Source organism: Aplidium turbinatum, chromosome 7, assembly GCF_918807975.1.
Source record: "Aplidium turbinatum chromosome 7, kaAplTurb1.1, whole genome shotgun sequence".
Classification (NCBI taxonomy): Eukaryota; Metazoa; Chordata; class Ascidiacea; order Aplousobranchia; family Polyclinidae; genus Aplidium; species Aplidium turbinatum.
In genome coordinates, this window is record NC_137478.1 from 31335108 (window position 1) to 31358033 (window position 22926).

At 40.2% G+C, this 22926-nt stretch overlaps 1 protein-coding gene across 1 annotated transcript; it reads left to right on the forward strand.

Annotated features, from left to right (window-relative positions):
• Positions 1 to 3465: 3465 nt before the first annotated feature.
• Positions 3466 to 13314, forward strand: LOC145773935 (DNA (cytosine-5)-methyltransferase 3C-like). The gene is made up of 13 exons (XM_082585058.1): positions 3466 to 3750; positions 5645 to 5713; positions 5848 to 6057; positions 6289 to 6444; positions 6705 to 6800; positions 7272 to 7338; positions 7693 to 7888; positions 8596 to 8764; positions 8937 to 9053; positions 9188 to 9389; positions 9689 to 9950; positions 10129 to 10320; positions 10510 to 13314. Exons 1-13 carry the CDS (start codon positions 3466 to 3468, stop codon positions 10658 to 10660), a joined length of 2172 nt encoding a protein of 723 aa, XP_082441184.1. The 3' UTR covers positions 10661 to 13314.
• The last annotated feature ends 9612 nt before the right edge of the window (positions 13315 to 22926 follow it).

Genomic DNA, 22926 nt, shown 5'->3' on the forward strand with positions numbered 1-22926 from the left:
TTAGGGTGAAACAAGCTGTAGAGGTTTTAGAGAGTAGTAACTATATGCCATAGGCTAGCCTATGTATAATTCGCCATCAAAAAGCCTAGGAATCGCTATTTAAAAGCATTGGCCTGCAAGATTAAAAAAAAAAATGTTTTTGGCCCGCGATGAAAAGAAGTTGGACCACGCTGAGCTAGACAGCCACCATTCCCATAACAATATTAAACTGAATACTGAAAAGTTTGGGTGTTCATCAGGACAATTATCGTTTCCAGCACTAGTTGCAACGTTCATCTGATAAAAGTAAAAGCAACGACAAACTGGTTGATGTATTGCTTTACTGACGTTTCATGCACCATGACATTGCACATCCTCAGAGCAAATAATTTGTGAATAATAAACCTTAAGTTATTGGCTGTGGCTATTTTTACACTATGTAGTGTAATAATAGCCTCAATAGTGTTGCCAGATAAGGAATTCTGCCCTAATTTGAGAAAAAGGAGCTGGTACACAAGTCCCCCCCCTTGGCAACTCATGACAAAGAGGAATTGACCAAAACATGTGGATTGAAGTGTGTGAACAGTAAAGCAAAAGTTAAGTAGTTTTACCCTATATGTTTGGTTGAGTCCTGTCTTTTCATGAGTTACCATGGGGGGGACTGGCATACCAGCTCCGAAAAAAATTTAAAGCTGTTGAAAACAAAAACTTGTATTTTAGAATTTTTTTTAGTCCTGGGCAAAGATCAAAACCCTAATCTTATTCCTAACTTCAGCCCTTACCTTAAATCTCCTCTTTGCTCCCTAACTCTGGCAACACCTGATTGTAACCATGGCATTAAGTGCGGAAAAATAGCCACTTACTAATTTTTTTTGGATGGATAACACACAACCAATGGTAAACAAAATCTCTGACTTTACTATAAGCTATCAAATTAGTATGCCTGCTTTGAGCCTTTCACTAGACCAGCGTTTTTCAACCAGTGGGCCATAGTTCACTGGTAAGCAATAGAAATGTTTTGAGGTGAGCCAAAGACCTAATTTAAAAATTTGCTAGTTTTATTAAAAAAATTAGTTTTATTTGTGTCATTATATTTAATTTTACGCTTGTCATTATATTTGATTCTATTTGAATAAGACCTTCTGATGATCCGTTAGGTGAAACAATTTGTAAAGGCTTCAGATAGTAATAACTATATTTGATTTAATTCGCTCTGCTTTGCCTTTTTGCTTGGCATTGAGCACTTTTTGTAGTATTAATAGTTTTCATTGTTTAATTTTACACTTGTGTGTTTAGTAGATTTGTTTTTACTAGCAATTAATGATGCTGCTGTTTTTTGCTACAAATTTGTATATTTTATTCTAATTAGTTCTGGTGACATTAAGTAATCAATGTCTTCCATTGCATCCTATTCCTGTATGGACATTGATTTTGTAGTTCATAAACAGGAGGAATTTTTAAAACGCTTCATGATGTCATAGACTACCTTGTGATTACAATCAAGGCATAACTGCAAGCGGCAGTCTGCTTGAACTTCTGAAGATTCATCATTAGTAATCTTTTTGTGAATTATTGTGCGGAGGAATGGACAATACATGAGGCTTTCAAAGGAGAAATGTTGAAAACCACAATTGGGGCGTGTACTGTGATGTTCAGTTGTTGTTATATATGTGATTTAAGAAAAACTACATTTGCATAAAAAGGATAGTGGGCCATAGAAATCTTTGCTTGGGGAGAATGGGTCATGAAAGAAAAAATTATGAGAACCACTAGACTAGACTGTCCTTCAAACTGCTACGCCATCCTTTACTGCTGGGTATGCTGTGACAGTTTCACTATTAGCTATTTTGCATTCATCAAGTGCTGGCATTTGCACAACAATCTAACTTCTTGATGTAATTTATTAAGAATTTATTTTGCTATAATAATAGGTGACATCTTCATCTAGCACAAGTAAAAAAGCGAAGTTAAAAAATACGTAAAATGAACTAATAAAGCACACTCCGATATCAACATGCATAAAATTTCTATTAAATCTTAAACGATGAACACTAATGCCCTATGGGCATTTGGGCAATGTTGCAAGAATAGTTGCAGCCAACTAAAAGCAGAGGCTTCACATCACGATAAGGGACTTTCTTGCATTCGAGGTTTGTAAAATCAACTTTTTTAGGTCTAAAAGCAAATATTATACTATTTGAGCAAACAATTTGCTTAAATTTGGTTCACTTTATTGGACAGCCTAAGAATTTTTCAATATTGTCTGTAATATAATAATTCATCACCAGTAAGCTATTTATATAATCTCAAGAAAGTATAATAACACTTTATATGAAATTTGCAGATATTCAGTTTCTGATCAGTGCATTTGTTTCTGTTAGGCAAAGAAGCACCTGACTTTGTGATTGCTTCAACTGGTTAATACTGATTGTCTATTATTATATACGCTCCCATCCGTATTGAAGGTAAATGCTCTTGTGTTCCATGCATTATAGGGTTGCCAAGTTTTGGACTCAAAGTTATATTTTCTCATGGCGTGACACCAAATTGACCGACTTCCATTGAGCATGGTCACAATTTAACTTCATAATCTGAAAAACAAATTAATCTTTAGCTTAGGTCTGTCATTATTGCAATGCCTGCTGCACTGGCATGTTCGTTACAATGATGTCACCTTATGTACTATAAACTGTAGCATAGGCGTCGAAATAGGGTGGGCCGGGTGGGCGGCGCCCACCCTGCCGTGAAACTAGGGTGGGCAAAATATGTTTAGCCCACCCTGTTTTCATGACAGTTATGAAGTGACAGTCGTTACAATAATTTCCGTTTTTGTTAGACGCTGAATTATCCAACCAACTGCAGCGCAACTTCTTGTTTTACGCTATGTCTCTCGCTAGGTATCCAACAGAACAAAGCAATTTCGCAACAACGCTGCGTTGAAAAAAATGCGGTACTCACTGCATTGCTGTTGCTACGGCAGCTACCACACGCTGGCAATTCCTGGTGAGAGAAAGCCACGTTTGATCTTTTCTCTGAATGGGCTCACTATTTCGTTACGTCACAATCAAGCTTCAGTTCCGGGTCAGCGTAAGGGAATATGAATATGACATCATAACGAACATGACAATAAAATAACCGATACAAACTAAAGACGTACTGAAACAATCGCTTTTTACCAATCTTTCCTCACAAAATTGTTGCTGGGTATAAATTGGGGCATGATGTTGTCATTTCATTATTGAAAATTTAAACATGAAGCAAAGTCAAACATCTATTCGCGCATTCTTAAAACCAGCTTCCAAAAGGTGTCGAGATGATAACGCTGAAGAAGCTACGTCCAGCACGAATGAACGTAGAGATGACATTGATGAAGAAAGCAGTGCTTCAAGGATGGACAGTGGTGAAGTCAATGTCTCAGGCAATGCACCGGTAGTTGTAGAAGACAGCATGGGCCATGGATCTCTACCTGCTCCATTTGACGTTAGCATGCTGCTGGATCAGCTTCCGGCTCAGGAAGGCCGTGTGTTGCAAAGGAAGCTTTTTTTTTCCGAATTCCAATGGATGCGTCTTAACCCTGATGGTACTTGTTACTGTAGCTGCTGTTTGTGGGCCTCGGAAAACAATCGGTTATCTGCCGCAGACCAACGGAAGTTATACAGCAGGCGATGGGCAAAGAAGTCCGGAGGTTGGGAGCATTATCATAAAGGAATTGTTGGAATCATAAAGCACAAACACTCCTCTCATCACCACTCATCGGCAGAGGCACTGCCGGTATAGTTGGTCGAATAAACCTTTTTCTGTTCAGGACTACTTTACAACTGAACTCGTGCTGCGTGATTGAATGACCACACAGTACGTAAGCTTGGCACGGTTAGCAAAACCGAAATATCCGCACAGTCAGCAGTCATCTGTCCGAACATTTTGCGGCAAATCCGAAGGCGCCACTTTAAAGATAACAGGTCACGAGTCACGCGCTTTTTAGGTCGCAAAGGAAAACATAAAAGAAGTTTGTTTAGTTTAGCAGTGCTCATAAGATTGCAAGACGCAAGAAAGCAAACATCAAACCTATTAAAGCTTAATTGCTGCAGTGACGCTAAACACAGTTTTTGTGTGTGAGAAAGACTAACCATTGCGAACATACACATTCAATGAAATCTGTTTGAAAACTCCCGCCCACCCAGAATTACTCTCTTCTAAGAAAAAATCGACGCCTATACTGTAGTGTAGCTTCACAAAGTTGCTGTGGGGACAACATTTCATAATTTTGTTGATTTGTTGTTAAATAAAAGAATAAGCGAAGTTAGGACAAATCGTTGTATGCCCGGTGACAATGTGGCATGATTTAGCTCAGGGGTGTGCGGTTTGGGGAGCAAGTCTTTTAGGCGCAGACAGTTAGGCGCCGGTCAAATAGACGCGCACACTGTGGCGTCTGGATATTTAGGTGCGGAGCACTGTGGCGCCCGTTTATTTAGGTGCTATTCCTAGTAAAGTCTGCAGATTGTATCAGCTTGGCAGGTAGGGCAATGCTTTTCACACAAAATGTTATATTGAACAAAAAAATATGTCATGGCTTCCGTGAGTGAAGCTGCTTATACCGGCAATGCTTTTCCCACAAAATGTTATATTGAACAGAAAAATATATTGTATTTTAATGTTTGGCATTTATTTGTTGTTAGTCCAGGTTTGCGTCGGCGAAAGTTTTATCAATAAATTATTCAAGTTTCCGAACATGACTGAGTTCACTTTTAGTTAAGTCAAATAATAACTACACTAAACATCAGTAACAAATATACCATAGCCTATATTCAAGCGGGTGGTAGGCTTGAGTGAAGAGTAACTTAGTTTTCTGTCAAAACCCTGACTAGGTTTAATAACGAGCAAAGTCGCACCATTATGCTTGCAACTTGTAACCAGGGTTCACATGCCCTATAGAAGTGTATTCATGTAGTAGAGCGTTGTCTCATACGTACTCGCAACACGACCAATCCATCCGAGTAGAAGTAATTGCGAAAGATAACAGATTAAGTAAAGGTCCATCTGGCTGCAACCTGTGTTCAGGATAAATAGCAAATGTCCTGTGGAGATGAGCTAAAATCAAGAGTAGTAGACTGAGCGTTGTCTCGCACCTCATATCCACACGCGCATTACCAAAACAACATATTTTTCTGTTCAATATAACATTTTGTGTGAAAAGCATTGCCCTACCTGCCAAGCTGATACAATCTGCAGACTTTACTAGGAATAGCACCTAAATGAACGGGCGCCACAGTGCTCCGCACCTAAATATACAGACGCCACTGTGTGCGCGTCTATTTGACCGGCGCCTAAAAGACGTGGACCCGCGGTTTGCAGGTCAAATGCACTCATAAAGAAAAATACTGGCTTGGTGTCTGGCCTGCGCCACAAATACTCTGAAACAAAACATATTATTCAATGGGGGTCGCGGTCTAACCCGGATGTGCATATTTGGCCCAGCAGTATGAAAGGTTTATGAAATGCACGCCCCTGACTCACCCTATGTTTTTGATTCACATCCAACCCATAATGATGGTGTTTTGTTGTCTTTGCTGGCTAGAATCAATAATTCGGATGGATGTATCATAACTACAATGTGATTTATATTAAGTTAATACTTCAACTTCTTGTCTATTTGTTGATTTTCCAGATGTTTAAAGATGCTATAAAACGTTCATTTGCTGAATGGGACCTCATAATTATCTCGTCAGATTCTGAGGTGATTACAGGCTAAGTAATGTTGTCTACTTATTGCTCTATAGTGTTTCATTTCTGCTGCTAAGAATAAGTTTGCTTGTTTGTTGTCTGACTCCTTTTGAACCTGTTGCTTATACTTACAATTTGGCTGCGCAGGAGGAAGATACTGGAGCGATAAAACTCGAACACAAGCACGCCGCAGCCATTGTGACCCACAGCAATGATGATCGTCGTTGTGACGCCATAGACGCCATCGTGGACCAGTGGTCACACTCGTTGAAGAAAAAGCGCTCCAAAAAGAAGAGGCGGTCAGATAAAAAGGAAAGAACAGAATCTATGGCGACTAATCGTGACGAAACAAAATGTGTGAGTTTTTAAGGCTTTAAATTTTATGATTTGATTAAATGTTTTACAGCAAATTTGTTTGCACTGATGATGAAAACAGTTTAGTTTTTATAAGATTTGCTGAACGTGAGATTAGTATTTACAATCTACATTGCAGGCTCTTTTTTATTTGGTTTATTGTATTCTCATTTTTACCACCAAAAAATAACTGATATCGAGGCGTTGTTGTCACAAATTGTATTGACGTTACAGAAGTTGGGTTTGCGTCAGTGCGTGAAGCCTGTGGAGCATTATGGCTCTCCTGTCGAGGCGAAGAAAAGGAAAGTGCTAGGTTCTGCCGATAACGAAGATGAACCAAACAATGACAATGACACCATCAATTATCTTCTAGCTAACACGACACAACCAGTATGTATCATCGTTTGATACTCATGCACTTGTTGCAAACAACAAAATACTGTCAAACGTTTTAATCAATGGAAAGCATCTCCTTATTTAACTTTACCTTGCAGTCCATGTGCAAGCGAAATCATTATTTGAAGTGCAAGCTTAAAATAAATTATCTTGTCGGTCCAAAGGCCTCTTAGGTTTGCTAATTTGTATTAGTTTAAATTGTTATTTGCTCTTCCCTTCGATGTATATTATGGCGTCCTCCCTTGATTCCTTAGGACAATCATGACTCCAAAGAGCCATCGTTAAGCGGTTGTGTTGAAGTGACTAGCGGCGAGGAATCATCAGCCAGCAGCGGAAAGGCCACTGATGAGGTTCATATTCAAAACTCGCTTGAAAACGTTTTCACTGAGCATTATGACTGCAAAGACCGTATTATTTATCAGTTATCACCATTGTCATGTACAGCGCCCAGGAGCATAGTTTGCACTGTGGATGTGGCGCTATGATAATATTATTATATTTAAGACCTTGTATGGACATTGGACAATTCAAATGTGCACCCCCATCGTGCAGAATGTTTGGATTGACGCTAGAACCAAGTACTTGAAGCATAATGCAGCTAATCGGTTTTTTAAGTAACATTGCGACAATTATCTTCGTAAATTTATCCGACACGATGATAGCGAGTCATAGAATGCAAAGCTTAGAACTATTCTCAACAACAGTTTTGTCGATTTTGTCATCTGGTTGTCATGATTGCGTCACAATCGGTCACATCGCTCTGCTTCTAATTCACAATGAGCGGACAAAACTTGATCGGTGACGGTGGTTGTTCATCACAGGTGCACGAGAAGGACTTCAAGCTGGTCAACTTCCATCGCGTTCGTGATGGAGACCTCGAGCTGGATGGTAAGTCATTCTTCATCTATTAAGGCAACTAAGCATTCTTCATCTATTAAGACAATCATTAAGGCAACTAATTGCTCATTGGATGAGAATGGAGGTTTATTAAATTATATAACATAAAAATGAGAAAGTATGGAGATGATCTTCGTTTTGTCCCCCACTCTCCGATAGGAAGAACACCTTATATTATATTCATTACTAATTTTCCACACAAATCTTATACCCGAAAGGTAAAATGCTATTCCCTCATCAAGGGGAAAACCCTTTTGCAAACGTAGACTTACAGTTGGACGTGTGGGTCAGGTTGGAAAGAATGCTTTTGGCGTCACGTTCACTTATGTCTTCTCACGATCACAGATGTTTGTCTGTCGTGCGGAACAGAAGATGAAGTGTCTCACCTCCACCCTCTATTTGAGGGGGGTTTGTGCCGTCAGCACCACACCATGTACATGGAGTGGCACTTCAAATTCGACCCTGATGGTTCCAGAGCCTACTGCGCTATTTGCTGCATGGGCGATCACGTGGTTATTTGTGACCAATCAGATTGCGGAAGGTCAGTTGGTGATTTTTAGTGTTTTCCAATTGCTCTATCAACTTTGTTACACAACCAAAGGCAACGATATATATAAATAGAGTACTTTGTGGCCAGCCATTACCGTACGTCACGCTTACGTCATCAACAAGCATTCTAATTATTCTTGATCACTATCGCACTGGATTGTTACTCAGTTGCAACTTGAAAATGAGTAAATTTGATGCAAACTTGAAGTTTTTTTTTTCCTGGTACCAAACTTTGTCGCAGCACTGAATGAGGATTTCTTAATCGTACCGCATTCCTTGTCACTACAGATCCAAGAGCATCACACACAGCGAGATAGTGTTGCCGGGTAACATCCTCGTGACATGTTTCTCGGCAGCCGATTGTAGCAAGAATAAACAGCGATAGACACCGTGTTTCGCACATGAGGCTGGGCTCGACAGTATCGCACGGTGTCTATGTGTCAGCCTTGTGCTGATAACCGGGGAGAACGCCCCTTTCTTCACATTCTCGTTACATGTGCATTGTGCAACTTCCGGTGGTAGCAATGGAACATCTTTGCCCGGTCTTTGTTGAAACAAAGCAATTGTCTTGTGTTTCCAAAGTTTGTCTTTGGCGAGTGACTTGGTTTCTCCGCGTGTGATGCTCTCGACTTTCATAGTTTGGGATGACGCTGCTGTTTGACAGCGTCACCTTTATCACGTCACACCATCATCTTCCAGATGCTACTGCTCCGAGTGCTTGAACATTCTGATTGGTCCTGGCACTTATGACGTCATAATGTCCACTGACGGGTGGAAGTGCCACGTCTGCGACGATCATTCCTTGTCGATGTTGCGGAGGAGAAAGGACTGGGAGACCAGGATCAGGGATCTTCTTTCCGAGTCGGGAGTCACATCGCAATACGTAAGTGACGTCACAATACGTTAGTGGTTTTGCATAAGGCATTGTGACGCAAGCGCAGTTCCATGTAATGCTGCAGATCATGTTTTATAGTCTCATCGCCAAATGAGGCAAAAACAACGTCACTTGTTTTGTTGAATATCTTCATACTTCTCTACAGCCTCCGTTTCCCCTTCCCCCGCCTTTACCACGTGACGAACGGCGACCAATCAGGATCCTGTCATTGTTCGACGGCATAGCAACCGGGCTGGTAGCGATCAAGCAACTTGGTCTACAGGTGTGTTGACTCATTCTGCCCCCTCCAGTGTTGCTCCATTCTTTTATGCGTTTATATTTTTGTGACGTCATTATGCGTTGTATTATTTGGTTGGTTTCATATGAATGAACAATTGAACTTATCGTTTCGCCAAGGTCGGAAAGTTTGTGGCGTCAGAAATCAACGAGGACGCCATTCGTTTAGTCCAGAATCGTCATCCTGAGGTCATACACGTCGGTGACGTCACCAGGTTGAAAGATGATGACGTCAGACGTCTGGGTCCCTTTGATCTCGTCATGGGAGGAAGTCCTTGCAACGACTTATCAGGCGCCAATCCGAAGAGACGTGGCCTGTTGGGTGAGATCTGGTGGTTCAGGATGAATTAAATTGTTAGGGAGGCAAGAAAGTCAATTGTCTACCTGGGGAGCGTTATTAGGTATCTTGCAAAGACACTGGTCTCAACTGGAGTCGAACTCGTGTCCTACCGATCGTCATCCTGACTCTCACCAGTCGGCCGCGCAGCTGACGCAAGTTCATCATTCAACTGCTCGGTTCGCAAGGAAGCCAACCTTTTGTGCACACATTCAAGCGTTTCGATAAATGTCTCAAAAGACACAACTGAGTGCTGTCATCACTGATCATCCGCATCATTCCAGATGGCGAGGGCACGGGCTGCTTGTTCTTCGATTTCTTCCGCGTCCTCAAAGCGGCCAACCCCGACGCCTGTCCTCACTGCGATGACGTCACAAAGCGTCGACCCTTCTTCTGGCTGTTCGAGAACGTGTTGTCGATGAAGCTGGTGGATCGCAGGAGGATCACGCGCTTCTTGGAGTGCGAACCCGTCTTGGTGGATGCGAAAAATGTCAGCGCCGCCGCAAGACCTCGCCTCTTTTGGGGTAATCTCCCTTATATGAGACAGTAAGTTGTGAGATTTTAAAAATTTTAACAAAGGTGATTTTTTACAAGAAAACTGCATTAAACAAACTGAAAATCATCGTGAAATGTATTGGAAAAGTACGTTTTAAAAGTTAGTTAAACGTGTTCCTATGATGTGGCTTTTACAATGTTATGCAAATCTTCCTCCAACACCACCCAGGTTGAACATCACTCCGTGTGAGGGGGATCGGTTGGACGTGCAAAGCTGCTTGGAGCCAGGCAGGGTTGCCACAGTGCACAAGTTGAACACGATCACCACCAAACCCGGGTGCTTGTACCAGGGGAACACCCGCCAGGCCCCAGTCACCCATATGGGGAAAGAAGACGTTCTGTGGTCCACTGAGGTCGAAAGGTAGGTTGAAGGTTTGCTGAAGTTTGTTGCATTTCATATTTTTCATCTATTCACGCCAAGTAGACAAACTTTTTAACTTTTCAGTTTTTGGTTTATCAACTTTTTTAAATGCAAGTGATTTATAATTACCCATTTTCTTGAGCTATTCCTTTGCAAAAATCACTGTGACGTTACAATGGCCACTTACAGGATATTCGGAGTACCTGAGCATTATACTGACGTGAATAATCTGGGGCCGAAGGAGCGTCTGGCCCTGTTGGGCCGATCTTGGTCTGTCCCCGTCGTCAAACAAATCCTCGCTCCACTCAAGCAGTATTACGTCACCAGCGACGATCTTTGACGTGGTCGGGTACGTCATAATCCACCTGAGCCTCCTGCACCGATGCATGAAAGTATTCCACATGGAAAGCTTGGAAAGGAGAATTCCAAGCTTCCCCACGAGCTCTTGTGACAAGCGCCTTATTTAAATAGAATGTTGATTGCTACTCGACGTTGAAACGAAACTACCTCATTCGATGATGACGTAATGATGATGACGACTTTCAAATCGCTTCCGATGTATCTATCCTTGTTGATTATGGGGACCACTAGAGGACAGCATGCTGTTCCATCCCCCATACCCGTTCCTCACACCCCCAACGAATCACATGCAAGTGTTTAAATGACGTTTGTTTGAACTTTTAGCCGCCACGGCGATTAGCAACGAGACTCCTGCCTGGGTTGTGCTAAAATTTTACCGACAGGTTCTAAGTTACAATCGCCAACAAGTTATTATTTATATTGACTTTCGTATGCCGACAATCTTTTATGTGTTTTTATCACTAATCACGTTTTATTCAACATTTTAATGCAAATTTTACAACTCCCGTATGACGCGCATGCGCATTAGTCAATTTCCTCCACAGAAAGTGAATGACGTTGTTTTCAACCCATACCGTTCGATAACTTCGCCAATTAGCAACGTGTTAGTGACGTCATCTATATAAACTTAGTTTGGGTCCATGCATGAGACTAGTGAGCCAGTACCTGAACCAATATGCAGTCAATAAATCCGGTTTTCTTTGTCTACCGATGTTGAATTGATGTATAAAAGAAGTAAATTGTTGATCATACCTCGTGCACTATCACCTATGTGTTACCTTGTCCGTTTGTTTCATTTTTCATTGATGCTAGGATGCATGAAGTGCAAAACTTCCACATTATATAAGTTCTTTAGGCAAGCTTACCACACTAAAAATGTGTTTATTGATGTGTTACAGAACATTTGCCTTTTCTGTAATACCTGTATAAATTAGTCTTATATTTACCATCTTGACCTCTTCCGCCACCAGTCACCACAACTTTCTTTAGACAGATATGATTGATAGCAACTTGATAGGATTGAATTGCATAATTCAAAAACAATGCATCAAATAAAAAGTTAACTACATAAATTCGAACGTTTTCGTTTTTACAACAAATACTGCAGTCTTAAATGTGGTCTTGGTCTCAATTTTTTGCCGAAAACATTCGAATTTATGTAGTTATCTTTTTATTTTATGCATTGTTTTTGAATTATGCTGTTCTATCCTATCAAGTTGCTATATTATCTGTCTATGGTATTCAAGAATCATCTCTTTATCAAAGCTATAAAACTTACTTGCCATCCAACTTAACTCCATTCCACAGTTTTGTCGTTTGCCTCGCGAGATTATTTGCGAATCTTTGTATCATTATACCGACTTTTTGCCACAGTTTGTCAGCCTCAGGTTATTTTGTTGAACATTTACCATCTCCACCCCTCCCAGTTATAAACTACGTGTACATTTTACCTCATTCTTACCGTTTTGTTGTTGATCGATGTAATTCCACATGGAATGTGGCGACAGTCGATGCTATGTGTTATCCCATAGAGTGATGTACTAATGTACTATGCTTGTGTGGTTACCGTGAGGTGCTATCAATTGCCGCTAGCTGGCATGCCGAATCATCTTTTGAATTGAGGTTACTGCACTGACGCATGGGAGACTTTGTGTTTTAGATTGAAATTTTTATCCAGATTTTAGGAAATTATTGTTGCCTTTGTCGTCGGCCATGGTTGTGTATGACGCCACCCAGTGTCGGTTTGTGCTGACAGTCTATAGCATCTATAAAATTTAGACCATTGTCAATGCTTGTGAACGATTTCTAATGCTCTTATTCCATTCCATTTGCCAACTGATTCCCCCATATCATGTTTTAATCGTGTGCGAATCTCGATTTTTTGATGTGCAGTTCTGGGTTTTGCATCTCTCTTCAGGCATTCCATTAAATGTCTTGCCAAAGACACAGACGCATGCTCTAGAGCGGTGTCGAACCAGCGCCCTTTCGGACGTCGAACTGGGGCTCTCTCCACTCGACTGTGCAGCCGACGAAAAATATAAATAAGCTTTTCCGCGTTAGGCATTTGCAACAAAATGTTCACTTAGCAACTGTCGCTTAGCAACTGTCGCTGTGTTGCTTGTCAGTATTTATCCAGCCTGGCACACTGTGTGTATGTGCCAATCTACCTGTGTTATTTTATTGTACTTGTTTTTTTATTGAGTCTGTACTACTATATACCGAGGCACCTTGGCATGCAACAAATGGTGTAATAACTTCACCAACTTGTCATTCCACCTGCTGTCTCGGATCCGTGCTTCCCCTCATGAAACGTGATCACTAATTCCCTTTACAACTTCGACCAACCTATCCAGTTGTAAGCTTTCCCACTGCTTCATTTCCAGATGTAAATCTGAGCAGTCATCCAATGGAAGATCTGTTTTATTTTTTTTGTATATTTGTCTCATTTCCAATCAAAAATGCAAATATTGAGCATTCAGAAATAAGCGCAGCACCACAACGCGTCACTGAAGCGATGCATTCGATCTTTGTTTTGTGACAATCCTGGGCGCTGTCAATGAAAATACAATCAGCAACATTCTCAATCTGTATTTTATTATCGACATAAAGAAACACAGACGATCCAATTTATCTTGCCGGTCAGAATCAAATTTATTTATTCAATTCAGTGAAATATGATAGCTGTGACTGTCTGAGTCGGAGAAAGTAAATACATCTGTATCAAGGGATATGTTTGACACTTGTCAGGAAATTTTCATAAAAGTCACTAAACAGATTTACCCCTTAAAACTAAGGAATTAAAATTTCTCTGCCAATTAATTTTTTAATTGTTTACCAGCATAACTATTGATGTTGCTTGCGAAGATAAAAGAAACTGCTCAACATCAGTCCAGGTGAAGATCATCATCACCTTATGACGTCACAATTGTCTATATCGCGCAGCTTGCACCTGTTCAAACAACCAGGAATATTTCGCTGGATGTGGCTCTGTGCGCGCTACAAGTAGCTTGAACGATGGAAGGCAAATATGTAATGAGACAGCTTGATTGTAGAATAATTAATGAGTGAGTTTATCGAAGGCTAACATAGCAACGTGATTCCCATTAAATATTATGTCGCTCTCCAAGAATTTAACAATCATCTGTATGGAATGCCGTGAGCCTCTTGTCAAATCTTTGCTTCAGATTATGCTTCTTCCACGACAATACCTACTTTTTTGGTTGGTCGGCCCTTGTAAAATTTTTCAGTGTACTAGTTATATGTATGTTAGACACTTAGACTGGTTAAAGTTATGGTGCGGTACTTCAAACAGTCCATGAAATCTCAATTAGCACTGTTTCGTTATTGTCAAAAAATTGTTTCTTTTGAATATCTATAAGCGTTGAAGATAAATTTGAAAATGCCCATTATAACCTTAATTTGGTGGCTGTGTCTCTGAAGCTTCAAGATCACGCGACACTGGTTCGACTCTCGGGGTGTGCGCTTGAGCAACGCATTTCAGGATTGCTCTTCATTAAGTGGCACCTAATGGATGGAATAATTCTCCAGCAACAACTCTTCAACAATCGGAAACTTGACTGTCGATCTCGCTGACCGGCCGCTACTTTGTAAAAGGTACCATGAAAAATTCCCTACTGTGCAATTTGACCAATCAGAGTCGCGCTGATCAGTAGGGTAGGCCTAGGCACTTTAATACTTTAACATTTATTACTTTGAACTTTGTTTGGTAATTAAAGAAGAAAAAAAGAGCAATAGCAGTAGTGAGAATCAAACCCACATCAATGAAATGACTACCATCGCCCTAACCCTCTGCGCCAAGTCAGCCGACGACTTCGTTTAGCCACAATTTGCATTTTTCTTTTGTTCTTCCAAAGTTTCAACATAGGGAATTTTTTATGGTCCTACCTTGTGGAAAGTTGCGACCGGACTTGCGTCAGTGGTTCAAACAGGCCCGTAGGGGCCTCGCACCCCCTGGCAAAATCCCAACATTCTCGACCAACAGCTACAATTATAATGATTCAATTTTTTCGTTCCCCCCCTAAAAAAAGTTGGCTCCCCTTGCTCTGCGGTCTGGCTACGGCCCTGGATTCAAAAACTCTACCTACAAGTATTCGAAACTTTATTACTACATGTATGCTTATCTTCGTTTTATTTTTTGCTGTTTGTTTTTGTGGTTTCATGATTCACTCTTCAGGCACGTTTTAAACCTTTCAAGGTTTTGCAACCTTTCCGGTTCGTTAACGTGCTGGTAGGCCTCTATCGACTATTGTGTTAGTAATAACTTTTTCCTGCCGGACGCGTTAACGATGAAAAATAAAATGAAAGAAACTTCCAGGATAAACCTCTCAAAGAAGCTTTTCCAGTCCGCGGATAAAGATTCAATCAATTTTCACGTCGCTATATAGCGCCATGTATAAACTTCCGTTTAAGATTATGACGTGTGTTGGCTTTTTCTTTCAAAATGACGTCTGTCATCGACTTCCCACTCCCCCACATGACACGTCACGGGGGCTGTATACTTCGTTTGTTGCCCCCTGAAGACTTATAAAGTTTGGAATAAAGTTGTCGCTGTCTGTTCTTTTTGTCTACAGTAGTTGGATAGACGATCGGCTTTGTCCATTATACAGACCTGAAACAATGAGGCAAAGTAACGGTGGTCAGAGATGAATTTAGGTTTGGGGGGTCCCGAAGCAAAATTTACTGGGGCCCATTTTTGGAAATCTATGATCACATGTTATCGTCAAAGTCTGCATTAGTGTCTGATCACTTGGTTGATGATGAATTGATTGAATCTTTATCCTCGGACTGATGACGCTGGGCCGATTGACAGAGCGAAGCTTTCCGATTGTTGGCGGGTAATTATTCCATCCATTAGATGCCGCTGAATAGAGAGCAGTCGTTGACATGCGTTGCTCAAGCGCACACCCCGAGAGTCGAACCAACGTCGTTTGATCTTGAAGCTTCTTCATTCACACGTCATGCGCTAACCAACTGAACTATCGGGGCGAAATTTGTTTCAACACAAAAAGCTGCCTATGTACCCTAATGTAGTAGTCGTCCACCTTGAACTAAAGTAAGTGCGTAAACTTACTTGAGGAGGGACTTCCAAGAGGGGAGGTCCTGGGCGATTGCTTCATGCAATTATACCTCAATCTACCACTGACGGCGATTCAACTCTGTAAGTGTGCGCTTCAAAGACCTACCCACCATGCAGCGACAGCTAGTGGATGAAATGAAATGCAACCAACAACTTTGAATGTGTTGCAGCAATCTCGGTGGCGGACCCTGCGTCACTGGTTCAAAGCCACTACGAGTACGTTATGCCAAAACTGCCAGGATTAAGCTCTCAAAGAAGCTTTCTTCATCCATGGATAAAGATTCCCGCTATCATTGAAGACTGACTATGACATCATAAAGTAACAGAATGCATTGTGCAATCAAATTGCCTTGCATAACAAACAGCGGGTTGAGAATAAGCGTGTTCGATGATGCACAATTGTGAGGTTGCAGCTATTACCTCATAATTAGGCTATCTGCCAATGAAAAGTTGTAATTTTGTTTTAATTTTACTGGATGAACAGAAAGTCCTTAGACCAACTTATAAACGATTTATTAATAGAAAATAAATAAAATTTCATCAAAAAGGTGTCACAATGAGAGCTTACAATACTAGGAATAAATTTATTTATTTTCAATGTGGCCGCCCTTCACTTGGATAACTCTCAGTTTTTTCTCTCAAGTAGCCTACCACCAGACTCCATTCGTTCATCTCCGACGCCAACACACGCCTCATCGGATTACACTACAAAGACAGGAATGGGCGAGCCTCAACCGTCCGTAGGGGGTCGGACTTTTCCACTCAACAATACACCAATGGGGAATGGCATCTTTCTCTTCTTGTGGTGTCGATGAACAGACCGAAGATCACATCATCAATGACTGTCCCATCTTCAAGCCACCTAACAGAGTGGAAGGTTTGCGCGTCATGTGCATGGGGGGGAAGGTTGTGCTCCAACCCTGCAAACTTGTAGCGACATACATTCATGACGAGGTTGACGAAGTCGTTATCTCGCGCTTCAAAAGCTGCGCGGTTGTGACGTCATTTTGTGATATTTTTTTTCTATTCAATGAAGTTATAATCGAAACTGGAGTGATAAAGGATAGACTCTCGGCCCCAGAGGCTCACACGACCAAGACTTTGCATAATTTCTGTCATTCTGGTGATTGAACTGAGCTTCAATTGTGAAGTGTTTTTGTCTGAAAAAATTATTTTTTGCCATGCCATCATTTCTCTGGGAAAAATCTGTGCTCTTTCAAGCCTCTTTTGCTTTTGGAGAGGTGTAAGGAGCTGCCGTTTTTTCATCTTGTAAGGAGGCAACTGAAGATCCTTTTGCACAATGGTTCTCATTGAACTCTAGCTCAGATTTATGTCTTTGGCCATTTGACGAATGTATCTGTTTGGGTTTCTCTTCGCTCTTTCTCGGACAACCTTAACCACTTTCTTTGTTCGAGGAGTGTGAGGTCTTCCAATCCTAGGACGATCTTCAGATGTACCAAGCTTCTTAAATCTATTCACAACATGGTAAACGATAGGTTCTGTAACTTTTGATAGTTTAATGATCTCAGAGTTGGTGTTCCCCGCGCGATGGAGCTGAATGATGGCTTCTCCTTGGCTCATTTTAGACCTTACAATAATGCTTACAATTAGACCTAAATTTTAGAGAGTTTAGCAAGATATTTAGCATATTAGAAGCCATACAAGTGACATTTAACAATAAATAATATTAAGACTACAAACAGTTCTCAATACCCAAAAGAGTGAAAAACCTCTACAGCCTGTTTCACCCTAAAAGGGGGATCATCACAAGGTCCTTATTCAAATAGAATAATATTATATAATTTTAATCGTTTAGATATTTTTTAAATAATATTCTATTTGAATAAGGACCTTCTGATGATTTCCCTTTTAGGGTGAAACAGGCTGTAAAGGTTTTTAGTGAATAGTAATTATATTTGATGTAAGTAGCATTCAATATGTTTAATCATAAAATGAAAAAAGTCCGAACACATTTTGTTCACTTTGCATATGTTCACTAATTCTGAAAAGACGGAGCGATTTGGAGCGGGATGCAAAACATTTTCCAATCACTTCGATAACGATCTTAAAACACCTGACTTATAGTTCTGCTTTGTTTGTCTATTAACAGATGAAAATATTAAACAGTCGAAAGCTTTTGTTTATGGCGTTCAATGAAAGTTTTGTGACAACACAATCATAAAATCATCTGAGAATTTCATTAAAATTATAATTTGCGTCAAATTAATTTGAAAGATTGTCGAATCCCTGCGTGGCTTTCATATTAACACAGGTGCTCCTGCAGAAGCATTATTAGCTCATAAGCGGCTACCGATGGCACGTATGCACACACGGCGGGAATAATTAATTCCATAGTAATCCCATGAACTTATCTAAAACCTATTAATGCCATATCAGTAGCGGCCGTGACGTCATACACCAGACGCCCACTCCAAACAATGGATCTCATTATTATGAAATCAAACCTCGGCGAAACGAGTGGGGCACCTACTGCAAGGGACTTCTAGCTGATTGTCCGTCATTATTTGGAATTTTATCAACTACAGACGACGCCTGTATAGAAATTCCAACATCATTGTTTTGTTTTCAGTACATCATCTTTATGTCGAATTTCTGTAAATTAATATCAGCAAGTCATGGATGACAAAACATGTATATTTCAGATTTTCTTCAAAGATTATGCTTTGGTGGGAAACCGCGCCCTCATTGCGGTAGGTGTGATGTCACAATCCGGCATTCTCGCGCTATTTCGACATCCCTTCTGCAAATCTACCATTATACAAACTGAGGGAGGTTTAGACTTGTTCAAACAACTTCTTGCAAAATTCTTTCACAAGCTCTGACTTTGTTAGGAGTTGTGTGTAGATTCTGTTATTGACAGATAACTTGATGTCAATTTCAAAACTTTTAGCTTCATTTTATCTTGAGCCCAAAATCTGTAGCTACACATCTTGCTTTCATGTAAATATGAAGTTTTTAGGTGTTTTATGTCTGTTGTGCTGACTGCTCCTCGCGGTATCTTCCAAATAAAAAAACTTCTAATAAAAATCGATGTCAAGTTAACTGACATTAGCACAAAGTGCTGAGAGTTAAGAAATGACTGACTTGCTTTTTTTTAATTGTTGCTTGATTTAAACCACCTAACAAAGCGTCCACAGGTTTTGTTACCCCGGAAACCCACCTCCAGTAGTCTTTCCTGACGCGATATCATTGTTGACGCCGTTTGCATGGTTAACCCCAGGTTCGAACCCGTTGCACGGAATCACCTTGATTGCGTCACCGACGCTGGAATGCCTCAGACTTGTTGACGTCTTCGTTTTCACATCGGTCGCTTTCGATGCAAACCCCAGAAGCGGCTTGTCTTGAAGTTTCCCCACCGCGAGTGCTCATTGTCCCTTCATAAGCGATGATCAAGGGGGTAATTGGCCGCGGCTGGTACTCAGTGAAAGAGGTAAGTTGAAACATAAAATGAAGTTCAATAGTTTTCTTCAGTGGCGAAGATTTCAAACAATTGTTCAAAACAATGATTTTATACAAAAACAACGTCACAATCAACTTATAAAACGTCACCGAAGTGCAGCAGTTGTAACGTTTAAGAAGCGTGAATACTGACGTCATCACTTTTCTCGATCAACAAACTTGACGTCAAAATATAAAGTCATGCATCATGTTTTGGATCAAGGTATAAGCTAAATTGCTGTCTCATTAGTTGATTGTTTTTATGAAATAACTGACCTTCCTCAGCCCTAGTCACCGACATTACGCCACTCACCGTCCTGGAGTCGCAACATCTCTCTATTAGTTTTTGCTTTTTCCGTCTGGTGTATATTGTAGTAATTTTAGGTTGTCTACTAAGTTAGTAAAAGTTATAAAAGCCTAAAGGAATCGCTTTTTAACCAAAATTGATTTTTATGATTTGTATAAGTGAGTTTGAGCTAGTCAGAAGTACTGTGCAGTTTTTGTCTTTTCCTGTTTATAGATTTAGTTAACCATTGTATTTTATTCAGATGTAGTTAAGTTGTATGTATATTATTCCTGAAGAGGACATCTTGTGATGTCGAAAACGTTCGATAATTAATTTGTTGCATAGTTTTGTGTTTCTATATGTAATAAACTTGAAGATGTTAAACTTGATCACGTTACTCGGCTTCGTATGCCTATGGTTCAACAAGACAAACTCTCTATCTAAGCTCTATAATTTGTATAAGTTTCAACAATTGTAAGATTGATTGATCATTACTTTGCTTGATTGTTTAGCCACTTGCATGCTTTTTGTCAAATCCTCTAATTGGATTAGCTCGTTAGGGAACGAGCCCGTTGGGAAAACTTGCGGCAAATGGCGTTTGTAATCTCGGATGAAATCCGAGATTTCTCCGATGTCCGGCTGCTGATTTGGTCGTCTGACGTCGCTTCAATGCAATAAAGGGTCATCTGAACAGACCAAGCGGTCGCTAATTCAGAAATCAATTTTCTTGATTGTCTTAATTAGCGACCTGACAATGGATCTTTAGTGCCCAATCAAGCAATTTCAACTAACAGCTTGTCAGTGACGTATTCATTCAATATGGCGCTGTTGCAACGCGCTTATTGTGACGTCACTATCGGCAATTCTTCAAACACTTCTCGGTCGACGATCTCTGCGCCATCACAGATTTCCTTGAATTTATTTGAATTTGTAACAAAATTCCACCAGAAAGCTACCGACCGCTCGCGTTGAATATATTGAAACATTTATCAGGAATTAATTCGGTTGCAATGAACTTAACTTGGTGACGTCACTAAAATGCAGCCGGTCATTAAAAGCCCCATAATGACGTCATTTACACGAGCAATAGTCACAGTTTCAAATCTTATTTGATTAAATAACAACCGTTGTGATCATTTCCGTTTAAATATTTGCTTTCTTTTATGTGCTTTGTTTTCTTTTTGCATTATTTCCTCTGCAATTCTGACATCACAATGACGTCCAGCGGAGAACACGCGGAAGAAAGGATAAAGATCCAAACAGGAAGTCCCACCTGGTATTCGGGGGGAGGGTTAGATTGTTATTTTTGCACATTCGAAAAACTCAAAGGACGTTATTATCGAAATCCATGGAACTTGCTGTAGTTGTTTATTTGTGTGATTTTAAAAAGGTGAAATTAACCTTCATATAATTTTGTCTAATTCAAGACACCATCAAAGAAAATATTGCGCAATTTGTTGAGCAAATCGAGCCAGGCAAAAGTTGCAAAGTGGACTAATTGTGATTTCTCAATCGAACAACTTAGCACCACTGATCTGCCGTCTGTTTCTAATTAGCCATACCAACCGAATGAAGGTGCTGAATCCAGATAGCAAAACATCTCCTTTTTACATTGATTCAACGTTCGTCGACGTTGAATCAATGTAAAAAGGATATTTCTTTTTTCTGGCAACAAGCTCACCCTACTTAGTATATGTTTCAACACATCAAGTTTTCCTGACTTGAATGACTTCAAAAATAAAATCTTAACCCGCAAATAACTTCTTGCTAGAAAGCGGCCATCTTTGTGGAGTTCATGTTCTCAATTTGCGCATCCGGCCCACACTGGACTTTGTTTGCGAGACCCCATTGTGAATTTGTGATGCCCTATACTGGGGGGAGGTTGTGCTCCAACCATGCAAACTTGTAGCGACATATATTTATGACCTTTTTGACGAAGTCGCTATCTCGCGCCTCAAAAGCTGCGCCGTTGTGACGTCATTTTGTGATATTTTTTTCTATTGAATAAAGTTATAATCGAAATTAAGAAAGTAAATATGCAAATCGACGCTTGATCGTAAATATTATGACCGGAAACGTCACAACAACTTCAAGGAGCTCCCTAAATTATTGTGACGTCACAGTGGCGATTGTAAAATCGCGTTGGTTGAAAAAAGCTAAAACGAGTCTTAGTGTTAACAAGGTCGGCACATAAACCCACACCTTATTGGCCGCTCTCAGTTTGCGCTCAGCCAGCGATAGACGCGGGCTGCGAACAACCAGGCAGTCGCAGTCGAGCGTTGTATCACAAACACCACTCAATGGAAGGTTGATGAAGTAGATTATGGCGTACATCACTCCGTGTGCATCTGGCAAGGTTGGTCAGCAGTTGCTTGTTAGGAGGCAGTTTGTTTAAATGTGAAATTAACTGGGCACCGCTGCAACGATTATGTTGGAAGGAAGTTTTGTCTAATAAGTTGAAATAATTTTGCAAGGAAGCTGGAGGACCAGACAGATAAAGCAAGATCTTGTTATGTTCTTGTGATGGAAATAATAGAAAAGGAGTTAGTTCGTTAATTCAACAATACCGAGCTAGCAACATTGGTCCTTTTTACATCTCCAGACGCACAATCAACGTAAAGAAGGCTAATTTTGCTAGCCGGATGGCAAAACTAAGTTCTAAGCAAAAAGTTAAGTTCGCTGATTAACCTTGAGATATTGAATATCTTTGTTGCTTGTATGAAAGACAAAAGCAAATTGAGATTGAACGAGTGGTCAAGCTTAAATTTTGTTTAATTGAAAATTCAGTTATTCCGATAATTTGAAATTAAGAGAAATTAGGAAAAGTGACCTTGCGTGTTCTAAGAACAAATTTGAACGCAGAAAAAAGGTTTCTTTATAGTTGCAATCAAAAACTAGTCTATTGTTTTCAAGATTTTAACAACCAGTTCACTTGCATTTCTAATGATTACCGTTCAGCAACAATTGCAAAGTTGTTCTGTAAAATTGTGTGAAGTTTGGCATAAAAGTTGGTTGTCGTAGATTTTAAGCCACTAATTTACTAATCATAGAAATTCAAGTAAGTTGCCAATGAGAGATTATCAAATTACCTTTTGTGGGGTAATTACACTCAAGTTAAAAACTATTGTCATAAATTGTCGCTGTTTAAATCCTAAAGAATCTAAAACGCGACTTTTCTACTTTGTCGCATCGTGATGAAAAACTTGAAATATTCAAAAACCTGAAAGTTGATTTTTGATTTTGTTATTTGCAATTTTTATGAGTTCTTAGAACTTCAGACCTTGTCTGGCGGATTCTAACTATTACACTCATTATCACAGTCAGTCAAGTTTTACTTTGTATGACATAGGTAGGCACTGGTTAGACTTGCAGTATACTCAGTTAGCAAATTAGTCACTTTTAC

What these genes read in the sequence shown, in the direction of transcription:
- LOC145773935 (XM_082585058.1), top strand. Translation starts at nt 3,466, where the DNA reads ATGCTGCTGGATCAGCTTCCGGCTCAGGAAGGCCGTGTGTTGCAAAGG. An exon ending in ATCTTCTTTCCGAGTCGGGA is followed by an intron (nt 8,765 to 8,936) that starts GTCACATCGCAA and finishes ACTTCTCTACAG; the next exon opens with CCTCCGTTTCCCCTTCCCCC. An exon ending in TGGTCCACTGAGGTCGAAAG is followed by an intron (nt 10,321 to 10,509) that starts GTAGGTTGAAGG and finishes GGCCACTTACAG; the next exon opens with GATATTCGGAGTACCTGAGC.